We start from the raw sequence: 20,870 nt of genomic DNA, 5'->3' as shown, positions 1-20,870 counted from the left end.
GTTTAAATTGTACTAGACTTTTATTATTGAATCGTTAAAATAATAATAGTATATGATGGGCAGTAATCGTAGATATTATTATTTATATCTTACATTGTTCTCCTCAACCCCAACAAGAGAAAGGAGCTTGAAAATATGAATAAAAGCCAAAGGAAAAATTTGCCATTTCTATAAATACAATCACTGTACACATGGTACACAGTTCGACATCTACCTCTTCAAATCAGAAATCTGGTGCAGTTATACCTCAAACAAAAGAATTCTTTTACCACAACTGTGTGTGTGTTTGTAGAGCCAACTGGATATTCCGACTGAACCAGGGTGAGCCATAGCAATCGCCAACTGGATATTTCAACTGTACCAGGGCGTGCAATAGCATTCGCTAATCACAATTCTCAAATGCATTAGGACAAAAACACAAATCCTAACTTATAGACCCAGTTCCTTTCTTAGTTGGGCCAGGGTTGCTTCAATCTCATCTATATTGTCGTTGATGCTGCTGCCTCCTTTATTAGCCTCCTTCCGGCCAGCATTTGCAGCGCCCTTAGTTCCATATGAATCAGGGCCCTTTGAAGAATTTTTGTCATTGTTTTCAACTACCTCTTCATCTGTAATGTTGAGTTCCTTCTCTAAGAACTCAACAAATTCTTCTCCAATTTCCTGCCCAGATTGATTAAATGGTTACAAACATTTAGAGGGAGCGAAGAAATCAGGGAAAATTAAATGTTGCTAATTAAGCATCTCACCGACAACTCTTCCCACAAGCTCTTTGGCTTTCCTTGAGTATCAACAGTTGACTCCCAGTTGCGAAATTCTTCCTGAAGATCTCTGAAGAAGTCCCCTGCAGCAATAAGACAAATATCTGAAGCATATGTAGAAAAATAAAAATTTACCAGCTAGAGAGGCAAATGCAAAGTGTCCAAGAAGATTTAACATTGAAAGTGAGGAAATTAGACACCACGGTGATCTCGCAAGGAGGATACATCTACCTATTGTTATTTGGACATCCCTGAAAAGGTTACCTGCATCATCGAGGGTTACTATAAGAATAAACAGAAAAAAGGGCTTCAACTTCTCCAGAAGGGCAATGCACTGCTGAACGAGGTCATAATTCATTTATAGATACTATAGCCGAAATAAAAACCATAGTAGCTTTAGGTAAAATATATGAACTCTTATGCAGCAGTTTTCACAATCATCTAGCAAGTTCAGAGGACAGACACTGTTCATTAGAGAAAGAAAAGACATGCATTTACTAACAATTGACATGCTTTTCATGATACTTAAGCAGTATAGCTACGAGTTAAATGGGGAAAATTCATCATATTGTGAACAAAAAACCATTAGTGTGAGTTATAATTATACTACAAGTCTACAAGTGAAGGACTATACTGAGAGAAAGAGAACTGATGTGTATAAGTGCCTGTGCAATCCGTGATCAACTATGCTTCATTTACTGGGAAAACATGCTGACATCACAAAAGGGAAGTTACTATTTACTCAAGACGTTTTATCCTAAAGTTGCAGATGCAAGAACGGAAACAAAAGACCTCCTAGTGATATTAGGATGGTATCATGCAACTTGATCTGCTGATCGGACTACAAAGTATTTTCCGTTTAATGCCACAATTAGACTACAAACAAAATGGATGGATTTTGAAGCAAGTCTTTTACCTAATCCATAGAATTCTTCTTCAGCTTCTCTACTCCTTGTCTGGTATCCTCCAGCTGAATAAGAATAATCAGATCCCTGCTTGCCAGCGTCATATTGACCTCTCGATTTTGAGGTCAGCAGTGTGTTATATGCATGCTTAATCCGCATGAATTTTTCTTGAGCACCAGCCTGTAGGCAACATATAAACAATTGGATGAGTATGCTGATGATGCAGGAATACGAGATAATGCTGCTTTCATCCAACAAAAGTTAAGGTGAATCTTCAATTTCACGTCTATTTTGTTATTCTGCCGCCTAATGAGGAACACATTAGGGTTTCTCAAACATCAAGCTCCATTTTTTCTCAAACATCAGACATTAAAACACCTTAACTTCACTAATCTAGAGAGAGATGATGAAAACAACAACAGCAGGAGAATCGTTAAACACATAAAGGTACCTCCTTGTTTACATCTGGATGATACTTAAGAGCAAGTTTCCGATAAGCCCTCTTTATATCTTTGGTAGAAGCAGAAGGAGACACGCCCAGAACCTCGTAGGGAGACTCCCTCCCACTCGCTCTGATGGGGGAGCCTCTGTAATTTCCTATTGTCTTCCTCTTGAGGTGCTGGGTGTGACTGCGCAGGAAGGCCTCCGGTGCGCGCGCAAAGTGTTCGACGTTATGCCCATGCCGAAATTTGGGAAGAAAAGGCGGAGAAGTCGATCTGGGAAGGGGGTTTAAGCTGAAAAATGAGGGAGATGTGAGAGAATGAGCGAATCCATGCATGTTCTTGAATTCATATGGGATCTTTTTGCCTGTGGATTTGCTGGTTGAGAGGACTGAGGAGGACGTTCCTGGAAGTTAACGGTTGTAATTCATTCTTCCTAATTAACAGATTTTGTTTTCAGCGAATTAAAAAAATCACAAATGAAATTCGATAAATGATTTAATTTGAATAAATTCTTTCCTTGGATAATATGGAGCATTTGTAAGCTGTAATTAGTATGAAGTCTCCGATCAATTTTTATCATCCAAATTATGTTATTATAAATATATTAATCCGATTTTTTGAAACATGAATATTTTTGGGATTGAGAGTGCAATTTGCAAATATTATTTCTCGTAAAACTCTATACTATGAGGAGTAATATGGCTGGAGATGACAACATAAATAGATGAAAACTAAGTCAAAACAAAATAATTTTAACATGAAATGAACTCAAAAACACATCTAAAGATGCATCTCATTCTCATTGTACATGACAATATGACATTCGAATTATACATATATATTTTAGAATTCAAAAATATTGAAAGTGACATTACACTCAAGGAAAAAACAAAGGGATCTCCTCCGCCATCAGCTAATAATGATAGACATAAAACGTAAATTCTACAACATATTTCCATAGTTCGATAGCCACTTTATTACCAATCGTAAAATGAAATCCACACCGATGAAAGAGCAACTAGATGTCGAGTCAGAATATGTCAAATCCTTTGATTGAATGAAATGCGCAAAACTGGTTCAAAACCTCTCTCCAAACCGGAAGAATACAGCTCCACTTCCAGAGTTTTGATCGACAGCATACTCTACTCTCACTAGCCCTAACTTTGCCCCAACACCGTAAGAGGATCCCTGGCCCCGTCTCCTGTATACCTCTGTCGGATTTCCTTTGACATCCTTAGAGCTCCCGAGATCGTTTCCATGTTCTGCAAACACGTAAGCGTGCGTATTTCTCACAGGTATCCTGAGCTCAGTAGCCACCTACAGACAATAGGACGAGCATTAGATACTGTGCAGCTGTGTAGGTGGAGATCAGAGCTCCCAAGACAAACAGTTCTAATAAATGAACCATATTAAGAGAATGCCAGTGCATGTTATAGTAACAAGCCAGGCGATCACACCTCAACTATATTTCTTGCAGCTCCCAACTCTCCCATGTTATATCCTCGGACGGAATAAGGCCCTCCCAAAGTAAATGCATCGTAACTGGGGAGATCTCCAACACAGCCACCATAACGAGCATGGAGAACTAAAACAGGAGGTGGTGGCTTCCCAGCACCTTCCTCTACATTCTTCAACTGGATAAACTTGGTGAGGGTTAATTGATGGCGATTGAAGAATGGAAACTTGCTACCGATTCCAAGACCTTGATCAAGCTGCAGAACATCAAAAGTTTGGAGAGGTTATAGTGTGGAAACCTCTACTGCATGTATTGAGACAGCCACAAAGAGATGCAATGAAAAAGCACTGTCAACAACAATTCTTGGTGTTAACATCTGATTAAAAGATTCAAATTGTTAACTCATTGACTTAACTCATATGCATACACATTCCACATACAACTTCTACGTTGTTAACAGGGGTGTAGCTACATGAAGGGGATAAGGGGCATTTGCCCCTCCTCAACATACTTTTTTTCATCATTTTGTTTTATAATTTTTCCAATTTTTTCAATTTCCTCTATAAATGCCCCACCACAAATTCTTAAAATTTCTTTATATAAATATTTTTGCCCCTTCTGAATTGAATTCTTGGCTCCGCCCCTGGTTGTTAAGATCAAGATATAAAGGGTCACAAAATATAAATTAGGGTTGCGAAGGCTAGCAGCTTGAAAGATGCACAGTTAAAATAATATTGCATCAGGATTGAGGAAATCTAGAATGAGAAGGAATCCTCAGAATGTATCCCAAGTCTGAGATGTGATTAGTTTTCTTTTAAGAATGTGATAAATTTTCGGTATAGAAATAATGATGCTTTAATAATGAGCACCGTCAAATTGAATATTCTCACCTGAAACACATTTCTATCACCAACTATAGCCCCATTAAGGAATCTTGTGTTGTCACGTGTGATATTGGCCTGCAGAAAAGCCATACGATCAATTCCAGTGCCGCTGAGAGTCGTCGGAGGCCCATCTGCACTAACTCCACCACTTGGCAACACCCTTTGACCATTTGCAGAAATGTGACTGCTTTCATCACGTGTTGTTATTTCCTCCATCACAAGCCCATAAGTAAACTTGCTTTGCCTTGTTAAGTTCTACAAGAAATACATCAAGTTTACATCTCCACAGTACTTAATAATCAACATTCAACATTCAGGTTTTATACTGAGTTAAATCCAATGACCGGGCAAAACTGTAACGAGCACGCTCAAGCAAAAGCTATACCTCCGTAATGTTGGCTTTCAACCCAGCTCTGTCAACCCATATAGGGGGAACTTCTTCTATTCCAGGTCCCCCAGTGAAGACTGGACTCAGCTTTCTACTGTTGAAGCAACTAGCACGGAAGGTACGGTTGCGAGGATTGTATACACCATCTACATAAGGATGAACATACTCTAGCTTGAAAGCAAGATCATCCTGTCACACAGATTTGAAATTGTTAAATGAGAGATGGTACTTTGTTTTTAAAGAAAGCTTACGGAAGAGCAAAGTTACATTACTCACCTGGGGATTAAGGAAGTTGCTGGTGGTCACTGAACCAAGAAGTGACCTATTCAAACCATTAATGTTTCGGTGCTCAAAAGAAACAGTTCCACCTGGCTGCACTGAAGCCTGAGTAGACACCAAAACCCTTAGCAATCAATGGTTACCAATTAATTATGGTTTAGTCTTGAAAGTTAGTTACCAGCGTTGGACGTCCCCCACGACCAGGGACAATACTCCACTCAGTACTAACTTCGGCGGATTTCTGTTCCAGTTCCTTAAGCTTGACTTCAACAATAATACCTCCCTCATTCTTCTCATCTTGACGAGGGTTCACCTCGATGTTCGAGAAAAGGGCTAAGGAATTTATGTTCCTTAGTGCTTGCTTCCCAGCCTCAATATTGAAAACTTGTCCTTGGCGGAGCTGTGATAAATAATGCAACAGTATGAATCCTAGGGCACCCATCACTTATAGACGCTTCCAGATATACATACACCACATGAAACAGTCATGATAAAGAAACATATAAACGCTTTCAGATCATTGTTGGGAATATCATACACCATATGTCACACTTATAAACGCTTTCAGATCATTGTTGAGAATATCACACTATTCCACCACATTCAGAGCACACACACACTTCTAATAATTTCCTCATAGAAGTACAAAACCAAGAAATTCAAGTACCAAACTATGATAAAGTGTTCATGCACAATCAAATACAGAAATAAAGTACTTATAAGATTGCAAACACATCATCCCAATAACCCATTCCATTATAACAGTGAGCACAATAACCTAGAAAGCAGTAAATGTATTCAGATTTCAGTATATGGCACGATCGAGTAGAGATATTGTAATTAACACATACCGGCTTTGGCAACTCTCTTTTTATCACAGGCAACTGAGTATTCCCCTCACAGACATTGCCAAGCTTATCTTGGAACTGAATCACCAGCTGCGTGATATCACCTTCCACCACTTCACAAACCACCTCTTTGGTATTCAAATTGCCAAAATTCACGACTTGAGCGCAAGCATATCCATTATCATGGTACCACTGTTGCACCCTATCCCTAATCCTCTGCAACAACCTCGCACTAACCTTGCCCTGATCCCTTAACATCTGCAGAATCTCTCTCTGCACAGACATCGGCAGCAAGCAAGGCCGCGACCTATCGATCCTCCTCCTGTAATCCTTCTCCTGGCTCCTGTAGAACTCGAGCCTCTCCTTCTCGGTCATATCAGCATCCATCTCAATAGGCTTGGACTGCGGCATAAGTCCCACATTGATGCACCGGAATCTGTCCGCAGACTGCCATGTCGATTCAAGGAACGGGATGGTTATATTAATGGAGCCATCCGGATTCGTCTTCGTCTCTAAATCGACCTTTTCAAACATTCCGCAAGTGGCTAGCGTCTCGAGCTCCTTCTGAAGCTGCGCTTTGGTGTAAACGCCCCCAGGCCGAAGAGAGACCATCTCGAAAAAGGAGTCATCCGTGCCAACAGAGGAGCCGCGCCTGCGGTCGAAGAACAAGATCTCGGAGACCTTGTACTTTTTGAAGCCACTGAGTTTGTTAAGCTGAACAACGATGTTGGCAGGCAGTCCATGAGAATCCCAATCCTGTTGGGGATCGTCGTCTTTAGCGATAGCAGCGGGTGACAACAAATTCCAGAAACCACCGCCTTCACCTCCCCCACCGCCACCGCCACCCCCGGTATTTCCTCCCCCACCGCCGCCGAAATTGAATACAGAGTCGGCGCCGGATAAGATAGGGTTGGCGATGCCAAAGAGAATGCAGGATGCAGCGGAGACAGCTATGGATTTGGGTGAGAGAATAGAGGTCAAAGGAAAAGGCGGAGATTTCGGAGGTTTAGGGTTTTGGGAGGGGGAGGGAGATGGGAGACTGCATTGCGGAATGGAAGAAGGGGAGTGGAGACCGGAAACGGCGGCGGTTGTGGTGCCATTGGGGCGTCGACGGCGGGAGGCGGCGGAGGAAGAGAGGGGAAGGAGATGCGCCGCCGCGGAGAACGACATTGGGTGGCGCGGTTTCGATAAGGCAGAAGCGGTGGGTGGGTGAAGGGGTTAGAACTTGGAAGTTAGAATAGAAAAAGAGTGTCTGAGGGTTTAAAAATGGAACTTTTTTTGATTAATCCATTGGTCCGCCGTTAGAAGTTTAATAAATATTAAGAAAAATAGGTGAATAAAAGTTAGTGAAATAAGGATCTCACTTGTATATATATATATATTAGTTTTAAATGAGATGTGAGTGAAATGGGTTAGTGGAAGACAAGACTCTGTTATGGTAAAAGTGAATCGGAACTCTTATTCGCGGACGAATTAAAATGAAAAAACGTGACTCCTATTCGCAGACGGAAGGAGTATTACTTTATAAAAAAAAGGAAGGAAGAAGAGTAGACATCAATTTTGATTCTAAACATATAACCAAAATATGAATTTAGTATCAAATATTCACTTTTTGAAAAATAAATTCATAACAAATGAAAATGTCTATGAAGTAGTCATTTTTTATTGTTCCGTAAAAAAACTAACGGTCAACGCTAATTGCACGACGACATGGCCGTTAGTTATTTTAGGGAACCGTCAAAATAGGACTACTCGGACAAGAATTTCATTTGTTATATTACATGTTTTTCATAAAGTGAATATTTTGGACCAAATTCCTATTTTGTTAATATGTTTCGTACCAAAATTAACCTTTAGTCTAAATAAAGACGCAAAATCCATTTATATCTCATCGTTATCAATTTATTAGTCAAAATTAGACTATATCTAAAAATTTAATAATGCTATGTCTGAGGAATTATATGGTATGCTACATAACTTATGTGAGCACCACTTTCGTTTGACGCATGTTTAACGTTGTTCGTTTTTATTTATACACCGAATTTGATTCTAATACATTAAAAAAAGTTATTGAAGTTTTTAATTCCAAAAAATTCATAAAAAATCAAAGCTCGATATGTAATTTTATTAATTTATTTGGAATTATAGAGAAAACGAGCAAATCAAGCTTTGTTTTTTTAAGAATTTTGTGAAATTAAAAACTTCACTAATATCTTTTAATGTATTAGAATCAAACTAAGTATATAAATCAAAACGAACAATGTCGCATGCGTCGATCGAAATTGTTGCTCACATAAGATATGTAGCATATCATTAATGTACTATCTCATATAAAGACATCCGGTAAGAATCACTGGCAAATCCTGATCTATTTCCTAATACACACTTACAAACATAATAAATGATAGTGAGTGTGTATTAGGAGATGGATTAGGGTTTGTTGTAGGTGATCCTCTCCGAAATACGCCCCGCTTCGTTATTACGGTGACTTAAATCTTCAACCTATAAGTTGGACGAAAAACATTCGTTTTATTGTTGTGATCGTGAAATTTGTAAGATAGGGTCATTGTAAATTTGGACAAAGTCAAATTGCTAAATAAAGTAAAAATACAAGGAGTCACATAATTGTAAATTACAAAAGGCAAGGGCAGAATTTAGTTCTAGATTATAGTCCATTGAACAAGCCTAAAAACATGCCTTGAAAATAGCTGGCTGCGCCTTCTTATATGGAGTATATTCCTCATTCCATTTCAAGAAAACAATACATACACACAAAAAAAAATGGCTCAACTTGAGAGGAGGAAGAGCAGCCCTCAATCATCACCTAGATCTCTATCTCAATCCCTATCTCTATCTCAATCTCCCCCCACCGGGGACCAGCTCCTAAGAGGTAAAGTATTTAGTATTTATTTCCCTCATCAAAAAAAATAAAATGCCCTTTTTTAGTACATTTGAGTAGCTTTGAATATCATAATAATGTAAAAAATATGAATGTAGTTGAAGAGACATACTGGTCATCAAATTTGTCTCCGGGAGGTAAAGCAGGCCATGATGATCATGAAGTGTGCCCCAGCAACTGCCCCTCCTCCCCGGACGGCAAAAAGTCGGTTCTCTCTAAGGTCCGGGACACGGCCAAGAAGTTGAGATACAGCCTCAGCAGCCGCCGCAGGAATGGCATCGATTTCCACGAGCCTGACCACAGCCAGAGCCCTGACCTCAGCCATAATAAATACAGCCGCAGCCAGAGCCATAATTACAGCCGTGGCCAGAGCCATGCCCTCAACCAAAGCCTCAGCCATAACTACAGCCGCGGCCAAAGCCATGCCCTCAACCAAAGCCTCAGCCATAACTACAGCCGCAGCCAGAGCCATGGCGTCAACCACAGCCTCAGCCATAACTATAGCCAAGGCCAGAGCCATGACCTCAGCCGTAACAACAGCCACGTCCCTAACTACAACCACAGCCAGAGCCGCAACCAGAGTTACGGCCTGAGCCACGACCGCGACAACATCACCCCTTCTTGGGGGGCTACGATGGAAGATGACTGCGATCATGAAGATGACTATGATCCCGAGTATCTTGGCGCTCCAAGTACCTAACCAATCAACCATTTTTAAATGAATCTTGATTTCATCAATTTTTAACTGACATCATCTGTTTTCTGAATCCAGTGTACGAGTCAGAAGCAGCGCCCGAAAGTCTGAAGGAGACGGCAAGGCAGCACCCGAGGGCGGAGCCTGTCGTCTCCAATAGTCATCGGGCGCCAAACATGAACCATGAAGCTGCAATGCTAGGAACCGACCAACCCGCGAGCCCAAACCCCATCGCAGACAAGACTCGTGCTGTAGTTGAAAAACTGGCTACAGCCTGTGCACTGTCTGCTGGATCCGGCAAGAACAAGAACAACAACAACACCAGCACCACTCAAGCCGTAGCCAACAAACTGGCTCCGGCCTACGCAGCTGTGTCGGATGCAACCCACAACACCTACACTGCAGTGTCTGACGCAACCCACAACATCAACGCCAACACGATCTCAAACACTACACACGCTGTCGCGGACAAACTGGCTCCAGCCTACACTGCAGTGTCGGACGCAACCCACACTGGTGCCAGCATGATCACAAACACCAGCCACGCTGTAGCTGACAAACTGGGACCGGCCTGCACGGTCGTGTCTGATGCAACACAACAGATTGCTAGCAAGATAGCCAGCATTGCTGTTGCATCTCCGGGAGCAAAACCGTCTCAGGAAGCGAAAGCGGAGTTAGTGAGTGAAGATGCAGGAAACGTGAAGCAATGCGCGAGCGGGAGTCCTCAAACATACGACAAAGGAGTTTCCGTGAAGGAGTATTTCTTGAGCAAGCTGGAGCCTGGAGACGACGAAAGAGCACTCTCACAGGCTATAACAGAGGCCATTAGTCCCAGGAAGAGCACCGGGGAGACGGGCGTGGTGGATTTGGTGAAAGAGGCCGTCTCTTCATTTTTCAGACAGGAGGAGGCCTCCCACCTAACAGAAACATCTGCAGGCTTGATAACCAATGCCCCTGTCTCCTCAGAGGTTGAAACAGTTGCTGCCCTCAACGCTTCAAACAGTCCAACAGAGGTTCAGCTGAAACGCGCTGCTTCAATCAAGGCAGGAACACCCACAAGCCTGTCTTCTCCTGTTGCTCTTGGAACTTCAGCCGCTAAAGCAAATTCTCAACTGAACCGCATTGCTACAATCCACACAGAAAGGCCTTCAATCGCTAAAGCGAGTCCTCAACTGAACCGCGCTGCTTCAGTCCATGTTTGTTCCACCAAAGTTTTCACAAACAGTGCCAACAACTCACCTATTGCCACAGCGTCCAGCAATGCTCATGAAGGTGATCTACTGTTTCACTTCATTTAAAATACTTCAAGAAATTCATATGAATTTAAAGTAGCTAAATCTGTAACATGTTCATTGATGTGGTTGTTTCACAGTTTATGAGGAAGAAAACAAAGGAAGGATTCTCCAGACTAACTGAACATTCATACGCAGCAAATTTGGAGAGTGCAGAGCAGAATTCTCTTTTGTATAATTTTTTGTTTTAACACGCCTGTGTTTAGGCTGAGTTTTAGAGTTTTACTCCCACTAATTTGTAATACTACTAAAAAGAAAATGAATACTTAGATTTACACGAGTAAAATGGGTTAAGTTAATTTGGTATATTATCTTGCTAAGACAATTATTGATATCTCATTTCAAAGTAATATCGTAGTACTAACAGATGGGCTAATTTCAGAAATATATTTCCAAAATGGGGAATACCAAAATATGAAGGTTATATAAGAAAAATGATATTGGTATTACCAATAAACACCAAAACCATGGAAAGGCACTGCAAGTAAAATGTAGATGTGCCAAAACACTTTGTACACGCCGCAGATCACAACTCAAATCTAATACTCTCCAAGTATCTGGCTTTCATCTGGAATTCAGCAGGTACCAACATATCAGAAGTCAAATTCCCCATTTGCCTGTTAGACAAACAGAAAAACCAAAATATATTATACTATCAAAAATGAAACTGAGCAATGAGTTTTAGACGAGCATGCTAGTCAAATGGGAAATCAGGCGGCATGAGACAAAACCTACCTTGTTGAACAGAATATCCTTGTTATTTATGCGCATGATCCCATCCTTCAACATGCACTTCCACCTGCTCTTGGTTCTAGTCACCTAAAACAAGTAATTGTCCTGGTAAGAGTAGCATCACCGAATAGAAACAAGGCGGAAAGAATAGCGCTGACAAAGGAAAACCATGAAAACAACCAGCTGGGACAAAAAAGAGCACCTTGTCAAATTTAGCTAAAACCAAATGTTCTGAGTTCACATCTTCCCCTTGACCCACATCGTCCAGGTCATCATCATCATCATCTTCGTTCAAGGATTCATCATCATCGTCGGCATCTCCAATGTCATTGTGAACAGGGGCAGGAGTTGCTGCTAGCATCTCTAGAAGTGCAGATTACTAAATCAGAGTTGGAAATCAACAAACAAATAAACAAGAACCAGAATAATAATGAACAAGGTGTGATAAGCAGTTCAAATTTATTAACCAATGATACCTTTTGGCAAAGGTGTGTTCACTATATTGTAGTCTTCACTGACAACTCCTTGATAATTGTATATCTGTCAGGGTAAGAATAAAGCAACCAAGACAGTTGGATTTACGTTGTACTATCCAATAGTAGAAAAGGAATAAGAAGTAACAAGAGCATAATGCTAGAAGAAAACAGAGAGGTAACCAATCCAACAAGAGCGTTATGCTGATGCATAATAACACATTATCGCTTTCAAGTACTAGAGGTGAATACAAAATCCAGATTTATCATTAAATACCCAAGCACTGGTGGATGCATTGCAAAAGCACAAGATGTGCTAACAGGGAAAAAGAGTGAAAAAAATGGTAAATTTACCAGTCAAATTGATCATATGAGTAAATAACTAAAATAACATTCATAACAACAAATCTAGTACTCTTAACATTTCAAAGAGATTCAAACAGAAAAATCCATTCATACTTAACAAACTTATAAAGCATAAAAAGAGCCATTTATATTTATCAAATTACATAGATACAAACATTTACCTCTGCACACTGCCATAGCAATAACATTCAATAAATTACTAATTTTGTTCATTTGTTGATACATGAAAACAATAGAAGTAACAGCAGTAAGAATTTAATATTTTTAAAAAGTGAGTAACATCAATATCTAGCTTTTTAACCACTTACAAGATTATAAATTAAACAGCCATGGCCAGAATTTCAGTTACAGCTTAAAATAACGGTTGACAGAAGATGGGCATAGTGTGACAGAATGATGTTGTTGTTATACTGACTACTAAGAGGAATAAACCAATGCAGTCCCCAGGATCATGCAGCATCAAATTAGCATTTTGACTTGGAATCACCACCGGGTGATCCGGATATCAAATGCATCCCCTCCTACTGCTACGTGACATTTTTCATATTGCCAAATATCAAGGAGATAAACTCACATTGGGTGTAGAAAGCACATCATCATATGGATTCGGCACAGGGCCATCCAACTGAGTAATCCTAACAGATATCTTCCCCTCTTGACCGAGTATTTGGTGAATACCACTGTCAGTCACCTGCCAAATTTCAATTAAAAAATACTGTGTGTAGTAAAGAAACAAAAAGAGTGATAGGCTAAATTGTTGAAGAATAACTCAATCTGAGTTTCCAGAGGGTGATCTGCTTCCTCACATGGCCTTTTAAATAGAATCTCAAAGGCAATTATTTTCAGAATAAAAACAAAAAAAAACATGTAGACCAGTAGCAACCTTGTGCAATTGAAAATTTCTGGTGTCTTAACTCAGTCTGTAATTTTCTGCACTATATCTGGAATTAATGCAACTTATGTACTCATACGAGACAAGACCAGATACTAGACTAATTATTAAGACAATTGTTACACAATGGAAATCCATCAACTAAGCTCATCAATTTTTAGTGAAAGTCTCTGTCTTTCACGGGAATAAAGCAAATCAAGGGATACATATAAAATATACCTTTGATTCATCTGATAGACTATCTGACGCTCCATCTTGTTGTGAAATGTATCCCGGATGATATGGACCATCACGTTTCCGCTTTCCATTAGCTAAGAAGAAATCCTGTATTTATGTCCATAATTATGTTTCTTACCAACTGAAAATGAGATTTAATAAAAAGAAATATGCTGCACAGAAACAGAGAAAAACAAGTACTGACCATTCTTTTCTTTAGCAAAAAACAGAAAAAATATGGCTCGTCTCTAATTTGTCAGGCACAATGAGAGTTTTTGTAAGTTTGCAACAGAATAATTCAAATATTCCAGAAGCAAAAAGTGCATTAGGCAGAAATTGAGGTAAGACCTGTAAGGCTGTAACTAAGTACTATGTTCTTTTCTCAGTTTTTATTAAAATATACTGGGAGAAATTGCTGCGAAGCTGTTTAATAATTCCGTTCAGAAAAATAAAATGAACAATATACTCAATTTGCATGGAAATTCCCCCCCCCCCCCCCCAAAAAAAAAGGACTTGGTATAAGGCTAAAAGTAATAGATTAATAGAGGAATAATTTGTGAAATCACTAAACAGAATGGTATAAAGCTAAAAGTTCAGTCTTAAGTAAACCAAAAATAAATTAGAAGATTGCTGTTTATTATTTTTAAAAACGATAATTTCTAGGACTCAAGGAATGGTGGAACAAGGAAGCAAAACCCCAATTTACAAAATCAAGCCGTGAGGCCAAGAATAAAACTTGAGCGTATATGAGTTTTATCTGAAAAAGTTATCAAATGTAGGCAGTACTAGCCATGTAGTTTTAGTAGCTGTCGATAGGTATTACTCCCTCCGTCCACCAATACAAGGCCAATTTGACCGGGGACGGGTTTATAGAAATGTAGTAGAAAGTGAGTGGAAAAAGTTAGTGGAAGATGGGTCCTATTTTAATATATTAGTTTTATAGTGAAATAAAGTTAGTGGAATGTGGGGTCCATTACCAAAAGTAGTAAAAAAGCAAATGTTACATTTATTGGTGGACGGACGAAAATGGCAAAATGGAACATTTATTGGTGGACGGAGGGAGTATTATTCTTAACAACTGACATAGTGACATCATTAATTCCAATTATCTGAATACTTTATCCCCCATTACAGCAGAGTCAAATAACTCCTGTCTATCTGCATTTCATCTTACAGAATCAAGAATAATGTGGTTCTTTCTGATTGATTCTAAGCAAATCTAACCTGCTAATAAGCACTAATAATTAGCTTTTACAATTATAGAGTTAAAAATCAGAAACCCAATTAAAATTGAGATAAGCATAAACAGTAGTGTCCTTCTCCAAAGAAACATAATAAAACTGAAACACGACAAATGACAACAACCTGAGTTGATGGCTGATGAGGCGCCCCCATCTCACCTTCTTTCCGACCTTCAGTGTAAGCTGCAAAAAGAAAAGGAAATATTTAATCAGATTAACAATAAATTATAGTGATGCCTTCTAACCAGCATACATATTTATATATACAACCCTTATGCTGCATTCCAGCATATGTATTGTTAAGTAAAGCTTGTTTATATACGAGGTTATAACATTATACTCACCGACATTCACATCAAGATGAGGCCTCTGATTTAACCAAGGGGATTGCGGAGGCTGTAGGTTAGAAAGTAAGTATCAGCTCTACCATACAGCAAACAGAAAAAGAGACTACAACTGTCATAGCATCCTATAGCATCCTACAATGAACATATTCTAAAGCCTGAGTGAGAAACTAGTACATATACCACATGACATGGTGAATGAGATTCCAGAAACAAAATACTCCACCCAATATTACTACAAAATGAAGTCGAACAAAAGATAAGAGTCCAGGAAGTAATAATACCATGAATTGGCTAGGTCTTCCTAGTCCACCTCTAACATCAGGAACACCACTATTTTCATTGGGGGACGCATAATCATTAGGGGTGATTGGGGTGCCGCCAGTGGGAATATTATAGAATGGATTGCTATCATTTCCAGGAAGAGGAGTCTGAGCTGCTCCAGGCAATGGTGTATGAGCCATTCCAGGCAGTGGCGTCTGCATAGGAGTTTGCAGCGGAGTCTACACAACCCCAGAAACCCAAAATTCAATCACAGAGAATTCAACACTCCACTCTCAAGTTCAATCACAGAGAATTCAACACACAAAGACTGAGTCCTCACCGGAGGAAAGAGTAAATCAGCAGTAGGAGTTTCATACTCCTCAGTGCCTTCATATGGTACGTTGAGGTCATGTACAGGATTAGGTGTGATAGAGCCACCACCAGCCCCCTTTTGCGTGGATGACCTGTCAATCGGGCCCATAATTGCTCCAGCATGCATCATCTTCATCTCCCATAACTGTATATTCCAACTTAAACTCATCAACGGTTAAATCCAACTACAGATCCAATAGTTTACAAAACACAAACCCTCCATCATCAATCTCAATCGTAAGTTAAACAACAGTACAAATACGCCACAAAAGTGCGTCAAACCAATTATTCCCAAAACCCTAGAATTGAAAAGAAACAGACAATGAAATAAAATTGGGGAAATTTATCACCCTTTGCAGTTCATCGAGTATGCCGTCGCCAGGGCCACCATTGTCGATGAACTCGTCGCGGACCTTGCTGATGACGTCACCGATGACATTGATGTATACGTTACTGGTTGCCGAGCTCCCCATTATAGCAAAATTTCTGTAATAAACTGGAATTTGTTGATGCCAACAGACCAAACTAAAAACTAAAAAAATTCTCTGATTCAACAAATGACACAGTAGTGTGGAGAGAGAACGATGGCCAACGGCGAATAGAGAGATGGGAGAAGAAGGGGAATAGAAAGCAGGAATACGGAACTGGGAATATAAATAGGTTTGCATCCGTTTACGTGGCAATATATATAGTACAATTATGTACTCCAGCTCATTCTAAATCTTTCTTTGACATTAATATTATTCACCAACATCTTTCTACTAACATTAATATTATATTCTTTCTATATCTCAATCTTTATATATTGATATTGTAAATGTAACATCCAAAAATAAATTTAGATTGGAAATAAGAAAATTGACAATTTTGAACCAGGATTTAAATATTACTACTACTATTCAACTTAAAAATCAGAAAAAATAATTACTATTAACAAATAGAGAGTAATTTAGTAAATTTATAATGGAAGGGCTCAATTTCCTCCCCTAAATTACTAGTAGTATATATTTCATTTTATCAGTAGCTTTGCAATTTGCAATTAAAGTTTCATTCAACTTTTTTTTACGTGAAGCAAATTATTTGAATGAGTACATTTAAAAATTTAAAAATCCTACTTATTCTACCTCGATTCACGGCATACAGAGTCTCTGCACACCGCCGTCGCCGCCCACGCGTCCCGGAGTGTCAAGTTCAAATTCCAAACACCTAACTTCGAAATTTTGGAAATTGAAGGTCAGATTCTTCTTTTTACACCTCTCTATGAGTTTCTGTAGTAATTCTGGTTGGGTTGATCTAAAATAAAGAAACTCTGAGCGAGAAATGCATGATGGGTGCCTCCTTTTGTGGAATTAGCAAAGATTTGACTAGGTTCTTGTTTTGAGCTATATTTCCATTGTTATCAAAGGTGCCGGAAGACTTACCAGAAGGAAATTGAGGAACTTGATAATAAATAGGGTAGGGATGCCAAATTTACTATGCTGAGGTTGATGATGATGAGTAATCATATTCTCCATATTTTATTTAACAGGGAAACTGATTAATGTGTCTGAATAACTTTATAAGTAATCTGGTTTGAATGTGAGTAATCTGGTTTGAATGTGAGGTGTTGATATAAATGTGTTCTTTTTACAGATTCTGAATGGAATATTGGCTTTGGGCTTAGGTTTATGTTGCTGGTACTAGATTTCCCAAATCATGGAAGCTATTTGAATTTCTCTACATTCTGTCATCATATTATCAATTATTGGGGGCTGTTTTTCAAACGCTATTTTTGATGAAAATCATAGGAACTAGGACATGTTTAGTGTTGAATTTTAATATGGATCAAAATTTCAAACTTTTAGATTGTTGGGATTGTGATTCGAATTGTCTTACTGAGTTATATTGTACTATGTTGTAGTAGAACATTTTCTGGATACAAAGAAATGATGTATAATTGAACATAAACCGAGTTCGGAGTCTCCTTCTTTGTCACCAAAATTTAACTTAAACCAAGTTCAAATGAATTTATTATGAATTTCCTTAAATTATCGCTATGTTCTGGTAGGTTTGGGAAGAATGGTTATAAATTCTAAACCCAGCTAGGAATTTCATGCCTCAAATAAATCCCTAAAGCTAAAGTCCATGGCTTTCCTTTGCCAGTGGTTTTGTTGATTTTCGACTTTGGAGTTGATTGGAATGAATTTTCAGAATCAGTATGTCTCTGAATTCATGTAAAAGCATGCTGAAAATTGAAAGTTGACCTTTGTTTTGGCTAAGTCGTCACAGATAGATTTTACAAAGTGTATCTTGTGGTAGTCTTTAACTGATCTAAGTTCTATTATGAATTATAAGCATTTTGTATAAACAAAAGACAAAGATTGTGAACCAAGTTAGAAAATAAATATTACTAGTAGGTTGTGAAACAAATCTCAATATTGCTCAACTATGTTTATTAATTAGAAATGAAGGGATTTGGAGTTGTATATAGCCTTACGATTGATGTGTGGGAGTAATTAATATATAGCTATAATGGTATAAGGTAACTAAGCCCCATATGGTAGCCGAGGGAAAAAAAAGGAAAGGGAAAAGAATAGGAAATGTCGAGCCTGGTTAAACTCTTATCTGAGGGTAGCATATTCTCACTCTAGGATCTAATTCTCATGTTGAGATCATGTGTACTAATTGCTGACATTATGTGCATATATGTGAACCTTGTGTGTTTATTTGGGATAATAATTGATTATGATAGACGATATAACGGCATTCTCTCTTTCTTGATTCCTTTCTCTTTTCAAACTGAAAGTCACCGCTTACCTTTGAAGGCAATCTTCAATCAACCGCCAGCAACCTCTGCGCCGTCGCCACGTCATCTCCTTGGCTGTTCTTGATTTTTCCCCTAACCCCTACATTCTCCCAAAAAAAAGTGAATCCATCCATAACCATACGCTAAATCTCTCGACTCCCATGAATCCAGCCCCAAAACACCCTCTTTTCTGCGTAAAATGGCCCTGGAACAGCAACCTCAATTTGAACAATAACAATCCCCCCTGTACCCTCGATACTCCTTGGGTTTTCAAGTCTGTGAGGAATTTGGGCGCTGCCGCCTTCAAATTGATTAACTCCACTGCTAACACCCATCTCCGATTCAACAATCAAGAGACCAGCAGATCCGAACAAGTGCAAGGAGAGGCTGAGCAAAGAGCATTCGCTGCCGCCCTAGCCACCACCAGAGATGCCACACTGCTTGAGTTTTACTCTCCCAAGTGTAGGCTCTGTAATTCTCTGCTCCCATTTGTCACAGAAATCGAGAACCGCAACTCTGATTGGCTCAACATTGTTATGGCTGATGCTGAGAATGATATGTGGCTACCTGAGGTTGTCTTTTTCTCCTCTCTCTCTACCTCTTGTAAGTTTTCCTTGCTTGATTTGATGCGTAGTAAAAAGATGAGTCGCTTATTAGCCATTACAGAATTCTGTTATTGCTGATATGATGTCTAGCATACTCATGAAATTTGAAAAAAAAAAAAAAAAGAAAGAAAGAAAGAAAGTAGAAGGCCTGCATATTGTGATGAAACTTTGTTTGAAGCTTAATCTGCACTTGTTCTTGTAGCAACTCACATTTCAGAATGCAAGCCAACATCTTTTTAGAATTTGATGCGTGTAGGTTTGAGTTTAATCCAAGAAAAATGTCATTTCGACTAATAATCTATTGGAAACAAAACACACCGACATGTATATATCACTTGATAAATGTGGGTGGACTTTTCCAAATACAGACGCTATTCGTTTCTATGCATCTGCTTTTTATATACAAAACATATTGAGCTAACTTTGGCTTATGCATGTGGTTAGAGAAGTTAGCTAAAGCATCCACACATATATTTTCTTGACAAAGATGGGTTTATGTGCTTTTTGTTGATGCAGCTTCTCCATTATGACATCAAGTATGTACCGTGCTTCGTCCTAGTTGATAAACACGGCAATGCCCTCGCGAAAACAGGCGTTCCAAACAGTCGACTCCATGTTGTGGCTGGTGTTTCCCATCTGCTCAAAATGAGACGCCCTGTGAAGAATTAGAGATGGTCATTTGGCTTATTTCGTATGAGATTGAACACAATGGCAGCTCACTCGGATGTGATCTGTCCAGTGCACGCTTTCCAGGTTTTCCGGCTGTGAAAGTTTACCTTTAAACACAAGAAATGTGTAAGATTGTCTCTGATGAGGTCAAATATTCGGATCAAGCTCGTATTTGATGGAATATTTGTGTTTGATATTGTTTGGATATGGGTCTTAACTATGTTTAGAAAAATGTCGTTGTGCTGTTTTTTGAGTACTAGTTGTGAGTTGTGACTAATGGATATTAGAGGGGATAAATTACTCCGTGAGAGCATCTCAAGGGGAGAGGTAAATGAAGGGGTATAGTCATATAACTACCATATTTACCTTTTCTTCATGAAAAATCATTCTCCAAGGGGAGAGGTATTTGAGAAGGTATTATACTTTTTCCCATTTTGAAGAGGCATCTTTACCTCTCTATTGATGGAGAGGTAAAATCATATAACCACCATATTTACCTTCTTTTCATAAAAAATCATTCTCCAAGGTGGTAGGTATTTGAGAAGGTATTACACTTTATGTTTTTTAATGCATCTTGTACTATTATTTTATTTTTTTTAAATGATATACCTTTCTATATACCTTTTATCCTTGGAGTTGATTGCTTTTTAGAAAGGTATATTGCACTTTTTGAGAAGGTATAAGCATGATATACCCTTTTCATTTACCTTCTTCCCTTGGAGTTGCTCTTAGACAATAGTATTTACATTTGTATTTACAATACAAATCAGTAATTGAATTTTAATTCACTGATTGTATATACTCATCAAATTTTGAATAGTAATCAAAGTAAAGGATAGTTTTATTTATCAAAGTAGGGTTTTGAACAAGTTTCATAGGAGGGCACGTGCATTCATAATTGACAAATTACAAGTACGAAAAATATTAGTAGTACTTGTGAAATCTAATTGGTTTCCGGTGATATGCACAAATCAATATAGGGTTTAGTAAATAATTGTATATTGCATTACTTGAGTTTATTTAAATTATAATTTTACACACTTTAATTGTACGCATTTAAGATGA

General features: G+C 38.7%; 5 protein-coding genes across 11 annotated transcripts; 2 read left to right on the top strand and 3 right to left on the bottom strand.

Annotated features, from left to right (window-relative positions):
• Positions 1-140: 140 nt before the first annotated feature.
• LOC125212036 (chaperone protein DnaJ) lies at positions 141-2,548 on the bottom strand. Of its 2 annotated transcripts, XM_048112048.1 has the most exons (5): positions 2,115-2,548; positions 1,675-1,843; positions 990-1,022; positions 747-841; positions 141-660 (listed from the first exon to the last, which is right to left on the bottom strand). In XM_048112048.1, the coding sequence occupies exons 1-5, from the start codon at positions 2,439-2,441 to the stop codon at positions 430-432; spliced, it is 855 nt and encodes a 284-aa protein (XP_047968005.1). In that variant the 5' UTR covers positions 2,442-2,548; the 3' UTR covers positions 141-429. The 2 variants fall into 2 exon arrangements, with proteins under 2 accessions (XP_047968005.1, XP_047968006.1); XM_048112049.1 differs by lacking the exon at positions 990-1,022 and having other exon boundaries at positions 2,115-2,545.
• Positions 2,549-2,869: 321 nt separating this feature from the next.
• Positions 2,870-7,203, bottom strand: LOC125213651 (protein TOC75-3, chloroplastic-like). The gene is made up of 7 exons (XM_048114305.1): positions 5,965-7,203; positions 5,292-5,513; positions 5,111-5,218; positions 4,832-5,023; positions 4,453-4,701; positions 3,564-3,818; positions 2,870-3,423 (listed from the first exon to the last, which is right to left on the bottom strand). Exons 1-7 carry the CDS (start codon positions 7,129-7,131, stop codon positions 3,184-3,186), a joined length of 2,433 nt encoding a protein of 810 aa, XP_047970262.1. The 5' UTR covers positions 7,132-7,203; the 3' UTR covers positions 2,870-3,183.
• Positions 7,204-8,907: 1,704 nt separating this feature from the next.
• On the top strand, positions 8,908-11,152 carry LOC125214043. The gene is made up of 3 exons (XM_048114900.1): positions 8,908-9,552; positions 9,633-10,826; positions 10,927-11,152. Exons 1-3 carry the CDS (start codon positions 8,949-8,951, stop codon positions 10,968-10,970), a joined length of 1,842 nt encoding a protein of 613 aa, XP_047970857.1. The 5' UTR covers positions 8,908-8,948; the 3' UTR covers positions 10,971-11,152.
• A 99-nt stretch (positions 11,153-11,251) lies between these two features.
• LOC125214044 (transcription initiation factor IIA large subunit-like) lies at positions 11,252-16,384 on the bottom strand. 2 transcript variants are annotated; one of them, XM_048114901.1, is made up of 11 exons: positions 16,097-16,384; positions 15,715-15,891; positions 15,395-15,613; positions 15,111-15,162; positions 14,891-14,949; positions 13,529-13,633; positions 12,992-13,108; positions 12,055-12,118; positions 11,781-11,941; positions 11,582-11,665; positions 11,252-11,463 (listed from the first exon to the last, which is right to left on the bottom strand). In XM_048114901.1, exons 1-11 carry the CDS (start codon positions 16,217-16,219, stop codon positions 11,440-11,442), a joined length of 1,185 nt encoding a protein of 394 aa, XP_047970858.1. In that variant the 5' UTR covers positions 16,220-16,384; the 3' UTR covers positions 11,252-11,439. The 2 variants fall into 2 exon arrangements, 1 of the variants encoding a protein (XP_047970858.1); XR_007175051.1 differs by lacking the exon at positions 11,252-11,463 and having other exon boundaries at positions 11,781-11,957.
• Positions 16,385-16,827: 443 nt separating this feature from the next.
• LOC125215304 (thiol:disulfide interchange protein TxlA homolog) lies at positions 16,828-20,010 on the top strand. Of its 5 annotated transcripts, XM_048116683.1 has the most exons (4): positions 16,842-16,979; positions 17,379-17,422; positions 18,551-19,103; positions 19,653-20,010. In XM_048116683.1, the coding sequence occupies exons 3-4, from the start codon at positions 18,693-18,695 to the stop codon at positions 19,803-19,805; spliced, it is 564 nt and encodes a 187-aa protein (XP_047972640.1). In that variant the 5' UTR covers positions 16,842-16,979; positions 17,379-17,422; positions 18,551-18,692; the 3' UTR covers positions 19,806-20,010. The 5 variants fall into 5 exon arrangements, with proteins under 5 accessions (XP_047972638.1, XP_047972643.1, XP_047972639.1 ...); XM_048116681.1 differs by lacking the exon at positions 17,379-17,422 and having other exon boundaries at positions 16,828-16,979; XM_048116686.1 differs by lacking the exon at positions 17,379-17,422 and having other exon boundaries at positions 16,828-16,979; positions 18,551-19,134; positions 19,653-19,791.
• The last annotated feature ends 860 nt before the right edge of the window (positions 20,011-20,870 follow it).

Source organism: Salvia hispanica, chromosome 3 (assembly GCF_023119035.1).
Source record: "Salvia hispanica cultivar TCC Black 2014 chromosome 3, UniMelb_Shisp_WGS_1.0, whole genome shotgun sequence".
In the NCBI taxonomy this organism is placed as follows: domain Eukaryota; kingdom Viridiplantae; phylum Streptophyta; class Magnoliopsida; order Lamiales; family Lamiaceae; genus Salvia; species Salvia hispanica.
The sequence above is the reverse complement of the archived record's forward strand: the minus strand, read 5'-3'. Positions and strand labels throughout refer to the sequence as shown.